Consider the following 15,545-nt stretch of genomic DNA (forward strand, 5'->3'; position numbering starts at 1 on the left):
AACCTTTTGGTATCCAATTTTGTCATGCCTTTTGCTCAGGCAGCTTTTTTGCCCAGTAGCCCTTTCTTCTTTCTGATTCCCAGTCTCCTCTCTTGCAAATAAATTCTTTCCTCAAGGAAGTCTTCCCTGATGGCACCAACTGAGTGCTCACACTCATTGGGTCTGCATCCTTTCAGCACACAGGCTGAGCAGTACCTACTTTCACATGCATTTCCAAGGGTCCTGAAGTCCTGGACAGTACTAGCTCCCACCTGGATTCCACATGTGGAAGCTTGGCTCTTCAACTGGATTGTGATGACTCCAGCCGCTGAGGTTGAGTTAGTGGGAATATCAAGTACTTATGTTGGCTCAGTAATTGCTGCATACTAATAAACTTCTTAGGGTAAAGAAAAAGGTGTGTGCTAATAGTTGCGATTGAGAGGAAAGTGAATGTCTGGTGAGTTGGGCCCGAGTAGAGGCTGCCCAAAGACCACAAGCTGGGGCCTGACTTCTGCTCTCACCAAAATATCAGACACTTTGTCACTGAGTTATCAAGAAGAATACAGACCAAATATATGATGCTGTGGTCCCTGGAGGCATGGGCCAAGATCTGCAGGGCACTGGGGATCATAGTCCTCCTCCTTGTTGCAAAGTTCCTGTTTCCTCTCCTGTCTTCTCTTTTACCATCACACTCTGACTCACTTTCATTTCTAACTTCCAGGAAAGAAGAAATCCAAATTTAAAGCTTTCAAGAATTTTTTTGGCAAGAAGAAGAAAAAAGAGCCTGAAGATGCCCAGAGAGGGAGGAGACTGAAATCGAAGATTTTCAGTGGCAGTATTAACTTCTCTTATCTGAAGCCAGTTCAGGAAGGTCAACAACCTGAGCCTGGGTAAGCTCAGGGAGGTTGGAGGGGGATGGGGACAGAGCAAGAAGCATATAGCTAGATCCAGGTCCCCCTTTGGCAGCCAAATCACTGGTGAGCCTTTAGTCCCAGGGATTCTTGGCCTCCCTCCATGCAGGGGCTGGGTTGGCAGCCATTGCCAATGTGGCCATGTCCTGGAGGCCTTTTTCTGTGCTTGTGTATAGGCTTGTCATCTGGGCCACACAGCTCAATAGGTTGAAATATGGCAAATGCACACCGCATTCCCCAGGAGCACTGGGTGGAGGGAGTAATAAATAGACCACAGAAACCCTTCCCTGTTACATCTACAAGAACTTGAGACCTGGGGTCTACCACTAGTTAGGAGCTGGAGGCCTCTGTTTGATAAAGGTAAGGATGACCTACATCTTCAAGAAGCTTGGTCTAATTTGCTTTCCTGGCCTTCAGACTGCAGATCTGTGATTACTGGGGAAGGTGAGCTAGAATTCAGAATGTGTGATTAAAATATCAGAGAGTGAAGCCTTCTAGCTGGGTTGAGGCATAGCTTGAAATCATTGCATTAACATAAAAAAATAAGCAAACAAAGAACCCAAAGCCATTTCTCCCTCCATCCCAGGAGACTGGGAGATATACTTTAACTGGTCACAGAAAGGATGGGAAAGACTGTTTCTCAACCACCACTGTCACCCCTATTCAAAATTTCATCTGTATCTCGGAAGCTAAGCAGGGTTGTGCCTGGTTAGTACTTGGATAGGAGACCACCTAGGAAGACCAGGTGCTGTAGGTGTAAAAAATTAAAAAAAATAAGGGATCGTAAGCTGACAAGGTCTTTTCAATCTGTGAGGTCAACCAAGGGTTGCTTCGCCTAAAAATTATCTGCGATGCCCCAGCTTCCATATCCTATTGTGGAAATCTGTACACCCAGTACCCCTAGCTGTTCTCGGATCCATTGGATCCCCCTCTATGGAGTTCTACTTGGGACTGTTCTTCTGTCCTTAAACTCCAAGCTTATCTAGACTCCACACAGAGCTCACATGTGCTGGTCCCCATCGCCTCAGGGCTTTGCTTGGTGGTGATGGGACAGTGAGCAAACATGTTATACTGCCCCCTAATAGTTAGCACATAGGTCTCCTTAAAAAGGACCTTAATGAGTGCATTGAATGTGAGGAATTTCAGACAGCTTTGCTAGTAGGGGAGATGGTTTTCGACAGAGGGGCTTGTTTCCTATGGCTTGTTTCATACCTCACAAATCATGCCATTATAGACCATTGCCTTATAGCTCTAAGTAAGGCTAAGACTAGTCCTGCTATAAACCTCAGAGTGGGGTGGAGGAGGTGCATATGGGTCTATTCCGTGTTATTTCTACAAATTGGCAAGGGCTTTTGCTGCTAAAATTCTACATTTCTCCTTCTTACTCTTACTTGTTCCTCCCCTCCAAAATGGTCCCTTTAGCCTGATGCATTCTCACGGTACAAAGTGTGTGCATGGGCACTTCTCTGAAGTGGGTGGGGAAAGGAGGGAAGGAGAAAGGGAGAGAGGAAGAGGAAGTGAGTATAAGTGCATGAACAAATTCATATATAAGGAACAGTGTGCTTTTAAGGACCTCAGATAGGCTTTTCTTTTGCCAGGAGCATATATTAATTAAGAGTATAACTTAGGAGGCCTGAAGATCACCCTGACCCCAGTTTCTTGCTTAATATGCTCATGGAGAAACTCTGGAGAATGTTACTCAAGACTTAGGAAGGGAGATTGGCTTTTTCCATCCATCGAAACAATCATAACAAAACTTATAGCCAACCCTCCCCTGGCCTGTATAATAGCACTAGGATCTATTTCCAAGACTGTATTAAGCTGTAGCTGATAGAACGGACAAATTTCATTCCTCCACTTGATTTTTAATGGGTGCTGATATAATGTGCTTTATTGTCTTTAATTAAGGCCAAGCTTTTGTTTGGTGTTTTGGATGTGTTTTCTTCTTTTGGCCTCAAGGGAGCAGATCAATAAAGCCCTAGATATGTTCAGTGGACAGGGGCTTTGGTTTCAGAGAAACTTGGCCATAACTGGTGTAATATAATCTTTTGATCAGGGAGGACTTGGCACCAGAGAGCCAATTGCTGCACTCTGGCAGATGCACAACTTTGAAATGAAAAGTTTCTAAGCCCATTCATGGCCTAAGATTTCCTTGAAGTTTCTCTGCACGAAGCAAAGTAGTTAAAGATGCTATACTGGTTCCAAGCCTGATGTGAGCTGGCAGCTCATTGAAAAAAAAAAGTGAATAAAAGTGCGTATGTGTGCATAATAAGAAAATGTGTGTATATAGAGATGTCTGGAAACATTGCTCTCTCAATGCTGTATCGGTCATATAGGCTCATTAAGTGTTTATCTAGAGTCATGTAAATTTTCAGCTGGACTGCTATTTTACTAAAGCAGAGCATGTTACCTTCACCACCAGGGCTGTTGGGTAGCAGAGTTTTAGAGGGAAAAGGTGGGTAGTAGTTTAGTACAAAATGACAGACATCTCTCTTCTCTCCTCTCTTGCTGGCCCACAAGCCACTTTAGCGTGGGTTCCATTTTAATCTCCATAACACCAGTTTGTCCTCAGAGTGTCTCATAATCAAACATACCCATGTGCATGTTCTACAGTCAGACAGGCTCACAATGACAGGGTGGGTGCTAGCCCTAGGGTGCCCGAGCTGCTATTCTAGTTACCATTGGTTTTCAAAGTGCCAAGTACATGTATTGTTTTGTAATAAAGGTAATACATGCAAAAAAAGTATTTGAAATTTTAAAAATTATTTTATCTATGCAAAAAAATCATTTTATCTAATTTTAAAACATTTTAATTCCTCCTGAAAAGATACCCTTACCCACTGAGTAGCAGTCACTCTCCATTCCACCTGACCCCCACTCCAGCCCTAGGTGACCACTTATCTACTTTCTGCCTCTTTAAATTTGCTTGTTTTGAATTTCATATAAATGGAATCATACTATATGGCCTTTTGTGACTAGCTTGTTTCTTTTAACATGTTTTCAAGGGTCACCTATGTTATAGCCTGTTTCAGTACTTTATTCCTTTATATTACTGAATAGTATTCCATTCCATGGATATACCACATTTTATCTATTGATCAGTTGACAGATATTCGGGTTGTTTCCACCTTTTGACTGTTATGAAAAATGCTGCTATGAACACTTGTGAAAGATATATATTTTTGTTTCTCTTAGGAATATACCTAGGAGTGGGTTGTTGGGTCATACGGTAACTTAATGTTTAATATTTTAAAGAAACACAAGAATGTTTTCCCAAGTGATTGTAACATTTTATATTCCCACCAGCAGTGTTTGGAAGTTCCAATTTCTCCGCAACCTTGTCAACACTTGTTATCATCTGAGTTTTTGTTTCTAGCCATTACAGTGGGTATGAAGTGGCATTTCATTATGGTTTAGATTTGTAGTTTTTTGCTGACTAATAATGTTGAGAATTTTTTATGTACCTGTTGGCTATTTGTATATCTTAAATGTTTATTGAGATCCTTTGCCCATTTTTAAAATGGATTATTTTATCTTTTTATTATTGAATTCGAGGAGTTTCTTATGTATTCTAGATATAAGTCCCTCATCGGATATACATATTTGTAAATATTTTCTCCCATTATGTAAGTTGTCTTTTCACTTCTTGCTAGTATCTTTTGAAGTATAAAAGTTTTTAATTTTGATAAAATCCATTTATCTACTGTTTTCTTTTGTTGCTTAAGCTTTTGTGTCATATCTAAGACTCTGTTGTCAAATCAAGGTCATGAAGGTATCCCCCTATATTTTTTCTAAGAGTTTAAGCTTTCATATTTAGGTATTTGACTCATTTTGAGTTAATTTATATATATATACACATATATATATGTGTATATATATATAAACAATTTATATATATATATAGATATAGATATAGATATATATAGATATAGATTGTGAGATAACAGTCCAACTTTATTCTTTTGCACGTGGCTATCCAGTTGTTCTAGCATCATTTGTTGAAAAATCTGTTCTTTCCCTCATTGAATGATCTCGGCACTCTTGTTATTCATCAATTAACCATAGATGAATAGGTTTATTTCTGGATTCTCAATTTTATTCCATTGACCTATATGTCTATCTTTATGCCAGTGCTACACTGTTTTGATTACTATAGCTTTGTAGTAGTAAATTTTGAAATCAGCAAATGTGTGTCCTCCAACTTTGTTCTTTTTCAAAATTGTTTTGGCTATTTGTGGTCCCTTGCATTTCACTATGAATTTTAAGATCAAGTTGTCCATTTCTGAATAAAAAAAAAAAAAAAAAAAAAAGTGAGGCAGCTGGAGTTTCACTAGAGATTGCATTAAATCTGTAGGTCAATTTGTGAACTATTGCTATCTTGACAAAATTATTCTTCCAAGGCATGAGCACATGTTGTCTTTCCATTTAAGTCTTTAATATTTTTCATCAGTATTTTATAATTTTCAGAGTATAAGTTTTATAAGCCTTTTGTTAAAGTTATTCCTAAGTATTTTATTCTTTTTAATGCTATTGTTAATAGAAATTTTTTAAATTACCTATTTGAATTGTTCATTTCCAGCGTATAGAAATATAACTGATTTTTGTGTGTTGATGTTGTGTCCTCAATCTGTGAGATTCATTTATTAGTTCTAGTAGTTTTTAATGAATTCCTTAGGAGTTTCATACACAAGATCAAGTCATCTGTGATTAGAGATAACTTCACTTCTTTCTGTCCAATACAGATGTCTTTTATTTCATTTTCTTGCCTAACTCCCCTGATTAGAACCCTCAGTGCAATGGTGGATAGCAATGACAAGAGCAGACATCCCTGTCTTGTTCCTGATCTGAGGGAGAAAGCATCCATTCTTTCATCATTAAGTATGATATTAGCTGTGGATTTCTCACAGGTGTCTTCTGTCAAGGTGGAGTGTATTTAACATAAAAGGGTGTTAGATTTTACAAATGCTTTTTCTGCATCTATTGAAATGACTATGTGGTTTTTGCTTTATTTTATTGATATGATGTATTACATTAATTGATTTTCACATTTTAAAGCAATCTTGCATTCCTTGCAAATCCTATTTGGTCATAGTTTATAATTATCTTTAAGTGTTGCTGGATTTAGATTGCTAGTATTTTATTGAGGATTTTTGCATCTCCATTTATAGGAGACAATGGTCTGTAGTTTTCTTTTGTTTTGATGTCTTTGGTTGAAATTCTTAAAAGATAAACTATATTCCCAAATCCTGAAAGGAGTCTTTTGTGACTTTAGCCTTTCATTTGTTTCTAACTTTCCTCAGATTTGTTTTAACACATAACTGACAGCACTCTGGCTGCATTCCTAATCAGAAGATATTTCCATCAGGGTTTAGCGAGCTGGGGATGTGGGTGGGGAAGTGGTGGGTACATCAGATGACTTTGAAAATAGGATAAATATATTGCAGAATTCTTGCGAAAGAGGAAAAGACCTGGTAAATGAAAGTCTCCAGCATCAAGAAGATATTTGATATTTTAAAACAAATCAAAACAAAAACAATAGAGGGAAATTTGAGTGTAAAAGATATTTTAAATAACTCTCACCTTAATAATAGCAAGACTCAGTATTCCCTCTCATTCTGCAGTGTTGCCACTATTGAATTGTACACTTTATTATTTATTATTTATTTTTCTCTACCTTGAATGTTTGACTTAATCAGAAGTCTGTCCCAGGTTCCCTTTATTTTCCTTTCACACTCCTAGATTGTTAGTTATTCCAATGGATATGCTTGATTTGTCAAATGGCCATCTGTAGCCTAGACCTCTCCTCTCAACTACAAACTCATGTATGAAATTGTTAACTTACATTTTCACCTGGATGTTTCACACACATCTTAAACTGAATTTGTTCAAATTTGTACTATTTATTTTGCTACCCAGGTCCATCCTAATCCCCTTATTTAATTAAATGGCACTATTACTCACTCACCTGGTTACTCACGTAAGAAATTCTGGTAATTATTTCTCTTATTACTTTACCCTAGCTGAATTTTATAACTCCTCTCTATATCCTCTATATATATCCTCTATATCTCTCTCTATCTCTATCTCTCACACACACACGGCACTCCACTCGTCTCCATTTTCAGTGTCAGTACCCACCCAAGCCCAAGCCACCAACTTCCATTGCTTACAAAACTGGAACAGATTTCTAAATATCTCTTCATGTCTATACTTGCCATTTCCAATCTATTTTTAACAACGCACCTAGAAAAAAATCTTCTTAAATCGAAGCCAGCTTTTGTCAATACCCTGCTTAAAACAAATATAATTTGACATTTTAAATTGTGGTGTATACCTGATCTAGCTTTCATTTACCTTTCTAACCTTGTCTAATTCTACTTACCAATGCACCATACCAGCTCCCTTTCAGTTGCCTGAATATACTGAGTTCTTTTCTACCCATGTATCTCTGTGCACACAGATTCTTTTCTTTGCAGTATTCTTCCTTTCACTTCTTACATACATTTCAGATATATTTTTCCCCAATTTAAATTCCACTTCCTCAGAAAGACCTTTCCTAACTACACTATTAAATTAATACTCATCTAACCCACGCTTTCCCCTATCAGAGCACCTTGCTTGTTTCTTACTAGCACTTGTGTTAACTTGTACGTTTATGTTCTCATTTCCTTTGTGTTTGTTTTGATCCCTCACTAGACTATTTCCCCCACAGAGTAATGGCTATTTATTGTATTGTTTCCCATTATATATCAACACCTAGCCAGTTCTTGGAATATAATAAAATGAATATTTGTTAAACTTAAGCAAGTATTAGAAATACACTCCATCAGAAGAGCTAGGCATCCAGAGGTTTGAAAGATCCATTCAGTTTTATTTTTGACTTCTACTTTCTTTGTTTTTTTTTTAAATTAATTAACTAATTATTTTAATTGAAGAAAAGATTTAAAATTTTCCCCCCAACCGTTTACCACAGCACTCACCTCCCTATCCTCTAGTAACCACTAGTCCATGTAACCACTAGTCTCTGTTTGTCCAGTTCATTTGTTGTTTTAGCTTTATATCCCACATATAAGTGATATGTGGTTTTCGACTTTTTCTGTCTGGCTCATTTCGCTTAGCATGATTATCTTGAGGTCCATCCATGTAGTTGCAAATGACAGTATTTCATCTTTTATGGTTGAATAATACCCATTGTATATATGTACCACAGCTTCTTTAGCCAATCTTCTGTCATAGGACGCTTTGGTTGCTTCCATGTCCTGGCCACTATAAATAATGATGCTTTGAACATCGGTGTGCAAATATCTTTGTGGGTACGAGTTTTCAAGTTTTGGGGGTAAATATCCAGTAGAGAGATTGCTGAGTCATATGGTAGATCAATTCTTAGATTTTTGAGGAACCTCCATACTGCTTTCCATAGTGGCTGTAGCATCTTGCAGTCCCACCAGCAGTGTATGAGGGTTCTTTTTCTCAACATCCTCTTCAACATTTGTTATTACTTGCCCTGTCGATTATAGCCATTGTAACAGGTGTGAGATAGTATCTCATTGTTGTTTTGATTTGCATTTCCCTAATAGCTAGCGATGTTGAGCATCTTTTCAAATATTTGTTGTCCATTTGTATGTCCTCAAGGGAGAAGTGACTGTTCAGGTCCTCTGCCCATTTGTTGATTGGATCATTTGTTGTTGTTGTTGTTATTAAGTTGTATGAGTTCTTTGTATATTTTGGATATTAGGCCCTTATTGGAGGTGTTGCTTGCAAATATATTTTCCCATTCAGATGGCTCTCTCTTTACCTTGTTCATGGTTTGTTTTGCTGAGCAGAAGCTTTTTAGTTTGATGTAGTCCCATTCATTTATTTTAGCTTTTCCTTCTCTTGCCTTTGAGGTTAAATTCATAAAATCCTCTTTAAGTCCAAGGTCCTTGAGTTTAGTTCCTATGTTTTCTTCTATGCATTTTATTGTTTCGGGTCTTATATTCAGTTCCTTAATCCATTTTGAGTTAATTTGGGTGTGTGGTAATAGACAACAGTCTAGTTTCATTCTTTTTCAGGTGGCTTTCTAGTTTTCCCAGCACCATTTATTGAAGAGGCTTTCCTTTCTCCACTATATGATTTTGGCTTTTTTGTCAAAAATTATTTGCCCCTATAAATATGAGTTTTCTTCTGGACTCTCAATTCTGTTCCACTGGCCCATGTGTCTGTTTTGCTTCCAATACCATGCCGTTTTGATTACTGTCACTTTGTAGTATAATTTGAAGTCAGGCAGAGTGATGCCTCTACTCTTGTTCTTTGTTCTCAGGATGGCTTTGGCAATTTGGGTTTTTTTATGCTTTCATACGAATCTGATGATTTTTTGTTTTATTTCTTTAAAAAATGCTGATGGGATTTTAATGGAGGTTGCATTAATTCTGTATAATGCTTTAGGTAATATGGTCATTTTAACTATGTTGATTCTTCTAATCCAAGAACACAGAATATCATTCCATTTCTTTATACCTTCTTCGATTTCTTTTAATAGGGTCTTATAGTTTTCATTATATAGGTCATTCACATGTTTCGTTAAATTTATTCCCAGGTATTTTATTCTTTTTGTTGCAATTGCAGAAGGAATTATTTTTTCCACTTCTTTTACTGACACTTTGTTATTAGAATATAGGAAAGCTATGGACTTTTGAACATTGATTTTTTTTTTATCCAGAGACTGTACTGTATTTACTTATTGTTTCTAGTAGTGTTCTTGTGGAGTCTCTAGGGTTTTCTAAAGAGAGAACATGTCATCCGCAAATAGTGACAGTTTGACTTCTTTATTTCCTATTTGGATGTCTTTTATATCTTTCTCTCATCTGATTGCACTCGCTAGGACTTCCAGTCTTATATTGAATAACAGTGGTGATAGTGGACAGCCTTGCCTTATTCCTGATCTTAGAGGGAAGGTTTTTAGTTTTTCACCATTAAGTATAATGATGGCTGAGGGTTTGTCATATATAGGCTTTATTATGTTAAAGTATTTTCCTTCTATACTGATTCTGTTAAGTGTTTTGCTCATAAATGGATGCTGTATCTTGTCGAAGGTTTTTTCTGCATCTATTGATATAATCATATAATTCGTCTCATTTAATTTGTTTATGTGGTGATTCACATTAATCAATTTGCATATGTTGAACCATCCCTGTGCCTCTGGGATGAAACCCACTTGATCATGGTGTATAATCTTTTTAATATTTTGCAGTATTTGGTTCGCTAATATCTTATTTAGGATTTTTGCATCTGTGTTCATGAGAGATATTGGTCTGTAGTTTTCTTTTGTGTGTGCGTATTATCTTTACCAGGGTTTGGTATCAGTAATATTGGCCTCATAAAATGAGTTGGACAGTATTGCTTCCTCTTCGATTATTTGGAAGAGTTTGAGGAGAATAGGCATTAAATCTTCTTTGAAGGTTTGGTAGAGTTCACTGGTGAAGCCATCTGGTCCTGTACTTTTACTTTTTGTTAGGTTTTTAATGATTGTTTTAATTTCCATACTGCTGATTGGTTTACTTAGATTTTTCAGTTCTTCTTGATTCAGTCTAGGAAGGTTGTATTTTACTAAGTACCGGTCCATTTCTTTTAGGTTACTAAATTTGGTTTTACATACTTTTTCATAGTATTTTTTGTATGACCCTTTGTATTTCTGCAGTATCTGTCATAATTTCCCCTCTTTCCTCCCTGATTTTATTTGTGTCCTTTCTCTTTTTTCATTAGTGAGTGTAGCCAGGGGATTGCCAATTTTATTAACCTTCTCAAAGAACTAGTTCTTTGTTGTTTTATTTTTTCTTTTTTCTAATTTTGATTATTTCTTTTCTTCTGCTGATTTCAGGCTTCATTTGTTCTTCTTTTTCTAGTTTGTTAAGATAAAACGTTAATTAGTTTATTTGGGCTCATTCTTGTTATTGGAGATAGGCCTGTAATGATATGAACTTTCCTCTTTTGACTGCTCTTGCCATTTCCCAAAAGTTTTGATATGTTGTACTATCATTATCATTCGTTTTTATGTATCTCTTGATCTCTCTTTTTTCTTCTCCCACCCAGTTATTCTTCAGTAGTATGTTGTTTAATCTCCAGGGTTTTGTGTTTCTTCCTCCTTCCTTTTTGCAGTTGATCTCTAGTTTCAAAGCATTATGATCAAAGAATAAGGTTGGTATGATTTCAACACTCTTATAATTGTTGAGGCTATCTCTGTGTCCCAGTATGTGGTCAATTCTTGAGAATGTTTCATGTGCACTAGAGAAGAATGCATAAGCAGCTGTTTTGGAATGGAAGGCTCTGTAAATGTCAATTTAAGGATGTTATTTCCTTACTGATTTATTGTTTGGATTATCTGTCCATATCCAACAGTGGGGTATTTGGGTCCCCTACTACAATAGTGTTTTGGTCTGTTTCTGCCTTTAATTCTGTTAGTAATTGCTTTCTATATTTCAGGGCTCCCTGATCGGGAGCATAGATAGTAACAAGTGTTATGTGTTCTTGGTGCATGATTCCCTTTATCATTATGAAGTGTCTCTCAGTATCTTTCTTTGCCTTTTTTATTTTGAAGTCTATTTTGTCTGATATTAGTACCACTATTCCCACTTTTATCTGAATGCCATTTTCCACCCTTTCACTTTGAGTCTATATTTGTCTTTAGAGCTGAGATGTGTCTCCGGGAGGCGGCATTTGGTTGGGTTTTGTTTTATGATCCATTCTGCAACTCTGTGCCTTTTTATTGGTGAGTTCAGTCCATTTACATTTAAGGTTATTATTGAAATATGAGTCTTCTTATAGCCATTTGATATTTTGCTTTCTGATAGCTTGGTGTTTCCATTGCTTCCTTGTCCTTGTGTTTCTGTTTTCTTTATTTTGGTTGGCTTTTGTGGATTTTCCCTTTGGTTCTTCTTGTTTTATGTTATATACTTCAGTTCTGAATCTTTGGTATGTGGTTACCCTTATGAATATGTAAAGAATAGTTATATATATACAGCCATTCATTTCCTTTTGCACATGCCTTATCTCTCCATTCCCCTTTGTGAATTTGGATATGTATCCTCCCCTTTTCAGCCATTGTTTCCTTATTTTGTCCTTATGTATGCTGAATATTCATTACTATCTTGTTATAACAATTCTCTTCTTATTATTTAAGCTTATAATGCCTTGTTCTTAGTAAGGGTTGCATTCCTCTGCTTCTATTTGCCTGATAATCACTTTACTCCTAATTATGTATTTGTTTTTTTTTTTTTGTCATTTTGTTTTAGGTTGTAAAGGTCTTAATTTCTCCTTCATATCTATAAGAGAGTTTAGCTGGATACATTATTCTATGCTGGTAGTTCCTTTCACTTAATAGTTTAAATATTTGTTTCCATTCCTTTCTGGCTTGTAAAGTTTGCACTGAGAAATCTGAGGATAATCTAATGGGTTTTCCTTTATAAGTTACCTTTTTTTTTTTTCACCCTGGCTGCCCCGAGAATTCTATCCTTGTTGTTGATTTTGGATAATTTCAATGCAATGTGTCTTGGTGAAGGCCTTTTTAGGTTAAGATAATTTGGTGTTCTGTTGATTTTTTTAATTCTCAGCTCTAGTTCCTTCTTTAGATTTGGGAAATTCTCGTCCACTATTTGTCTGAAAATGCTTTTTAGTTCCTGTCCTTTTCCTTGCCTTCAATAATGCCCAGTATTCTTATGTTTCCTCTACTGATGGTATCAGCTAGTTCTTGAATTTCTCTTTCATTATTTTTCATTCTTCGGTTTCTTCCTGATAGTGTCAGCTAGTTCTTGAATTTCTCTTTCATTATTTTTTCATTCTCCGGTTTCTCTTTTCTTCCTTCTGATTTATTTCCAGATTTCTGTCTTCGATTTCACTGATCCTTTCCTCCATTTGGTCGACTCTATTTCCCAAGCTTGCTATTTCATTTTTCAACTCTTGCAGTGTGTTTTTTAATCTCCATATGATCTATTCTGTTCTTTTTGATAGTTTCACTCTCCTTGCTCTGCTCATCTAGTTGTTTTCTTTCAATTCCTTAAATTGTTGATATGACTCAGTTTGTAACTCACTGAGATTTTTCAGAAGTATCACCCTGAATTCTATGTCATTTAAGTCACATATTTCTATGTCTCTAAGCTTATTTTCTGGAGATTTTTCTCTTTCTTTCTGAGATGCCTCGTCACCTTGGTTGTTCTTGGTGTTTAATGAAGTATTTATCCACCTGGGCATCAATCAAAATATATTCTACCTTTTTTTCCAGAAAGATTTATTATATAATGGTCCCTAGCCTTTGCAAGGAACGTGTTTTTCTTTTGTTTTCCAGTAGGTGGCGTCTAAACTCTTGGATCTCTGCTTTACATAAAGTCTTAATAATATCTTTTTTCCCTTATAGATGTTTAATCACGCTTGCTACCCTCAGTCTCAGTTCTTGTCAGTGTTAGCGACGTTTTGGTAGCTTTTGCTCAGATTTCCCTGGGGCTCTGCTGCATTTGTCTTGGAGGTTATGGGGGTGGCTTCTGGTTGGGGGTTTGAGCTGCCAGACTTAGTTTTGTACCTGCGGGTGGTACAAATCAACTGTAGTTTTTCTACTGTCCTTGTTTTTCTGCTTTCTGCCTTGATTACTGGGCCTGCCACTGGCTGAGTGGAGCTCACAACACTCCCAGGCTAGGCTGTTCAGGGAACTTGCCGCACCTTCTCTCCTCCTTCTTCTCCTACAGGGAGCTCTGTCTGCGAGAGGCAGCTTGTTTGTTTCTCCCAGTCCTCTATCTGAAACTTGGGGTTCTGACCTGCAGTAGCTCTAATGCACAGATCCCCTGTTCATATGTGCTAGTGTGCAGTTTGGGTGATTTTTGTTGAGTTTTAGTTGTTCAGCCTTTTTTTTTTTTTTTCAAGAAAAGAGATCTGGGGACATTTCTCACTCTGCCATGTTTCTGACATCACCGAATTGTACACTTTAAATGGGTGAATTGTATGGTACGTAAACCATATCTCAATAAAACTATTAAATGAAAAGGATATGTGTTAAATGTTTAAAAAATTGAAGTTATACAGAAGTACATTAAGTAGAAAATGAAAATCCCCCTCAGTCTTTAGTGCCTTTCCTTAGAGTGAACTATCAATAACAATTTGGTAGCTATCCTTCTAGATATTATTCTATAAATATGTATATAATATATATGTATATATTAAATGGGATCATACTCTTTATTTTTTTTCACTTAATAGCTCATGGACAATGTTTTTGTCTACACATTTGCATCCCCACCCTCCTTCTGAGGTGTCTTTTGTAGGCCATATTATAGATATACATGTATTTTTGGTTCTTATGTTTTTGGGGCTGCTTTTATAAGACCTTTTCCTTCCTTTCTAGAATCAAAAGAAGCATGGGGAGCAAATGCTTGTCCCATGACAGCATCTTCATGTTGGAGCCTAAGCCTGAAAGATCAACAAGTAAAACATGCCACTCTCCAGAGCCCCAGAGGGGCAGATCTCTGCAGGTAACAGTGAACTTGAACATCAGTGCCTAATTGGACTACTTCTCTTCCATTCCCTATTCCTACCCAGTCAAAAAAAAAAAAAAAGGAGGGAGGAATTTGGCTCTACTTCTCAGCTGATTCTGAACTCACAGGGCTGTTGTAAACATCGAATGAGAGAATATATAAATATATGGTGTGTTTACCTAGTGCCTGACACACAGTGTTGACTGATATTACCATATTCACTTTTCTTGACACACTCAAGAATGCTTTAAAGTACTATGACAGTGACATTCCACTCAATATGCAAGCATTCCAATCCCATGTTTTTTCTTCCACAGAGATCTCATGTTTTTGGAAGTCTGCCTAGAACTGATAGTGTGCATAGAGGTTTTTCTGGAGCTGTGTTTGGAGTTGTGTCTCGATATGTGCCCAGAAGTAGAACCTGGATTGCAGACTCCAAGATTACTGAGGTAGTAGAGTGGAATTGTTCAAAGTATGGCAGCTGAGTCAGACAGTTAGGTCTATGCTTGAATTCTCGCTCTACTACTTACTGTCTCTGTAACCTTGAGTTGATAGCTTAGCCTCTGTGAACCTTCTTTTTCTCATCTACAATGGGTACAATATTAATATCTACCTCAAAGTGTCGCTTCTGAGAATTGACTAAAAACTCAGAGAGATTAAAGAAATTGCTCAAACTTACCTAGATAGTAAGTGGTAGACCTGGAAATCTGACTCAGTTGTGTTAACCTCAAAAACCACAGTTTTTCTATTACTGCAGTTTTTAAGATGTCCAATTTCTTTGTACCTGCCTTATCAGGGAGAAGGGTACACCTTTTAGTCTCTTCAAAATGCAGCATGTATATAGGACAGTCTCTTATCTCCAGCGAATCCTAATCATTGCTAAGTCAGACTCTTCAGGAGCTTTGATTGAGAAATGCTCTAGGGGGAGCTGGAGATATTTCCAGGGAGATAACCCCTAGCAGCTTACCTTCCTCCTTCTCTTACATTGTGGGTGGGATTATACCCAAGGATTCCCCTGAAACTGGGAAGGCCACACAAGGAAGAGACCTTTCTCCACTGGAGAGCTGATTATTTTTCATTTGACAAAAGGTAACGGGTTTATTTCTGACATGGCTGCTTAAGACCCCATATCTCTCGTTCTGGTTTGTATACTGTGTGTGAA

At 37.0% G+C, this 15,545-nt stretch overlaps 1 protein-coding gene across 1 annotated transcript in view; it reads left to right on the plus strand.

The window, feature by feature from the left end:
* The window catches only part of KIAA1210 (KIAA1210 ortholog), a 332,344-nt gene that overhangs the window by 270,648 nt on the left and 46,151 nt on the right, over positions 1–15,545 (plus strand). The window contains exons 4-6 of the mRNA XM_039842519.1: positions 701–869; positions 14,254–14,380; positions 14,701–14,832. Coding sequence (XP_039698453.1) covers positions 701–869; positions 14,254–14,380; positions 14,701–14,832 — 428 coding nt within the window. The remainder of the gene's footprint in view (positions 1–700; positions 870–14,253; positions 14,381–14,700; positions 14,833–15,545) is intronic.

This window comes from Pteropus medius, unplaced genomic scaffold (genome assembly GCF_902729225.1).
Source record: "Pteropus medius unplaced genomic scaffold, Ma_sr-lr_union100, whole genome shotgun sequence".
Classification (NCBI taxonomy): domain Eukaryota; kingdom Metazoa; phylum Chordata; class Mammalia; order Chiroptera; family Pteropodidae; genus Pteropus; species Pteropus medius.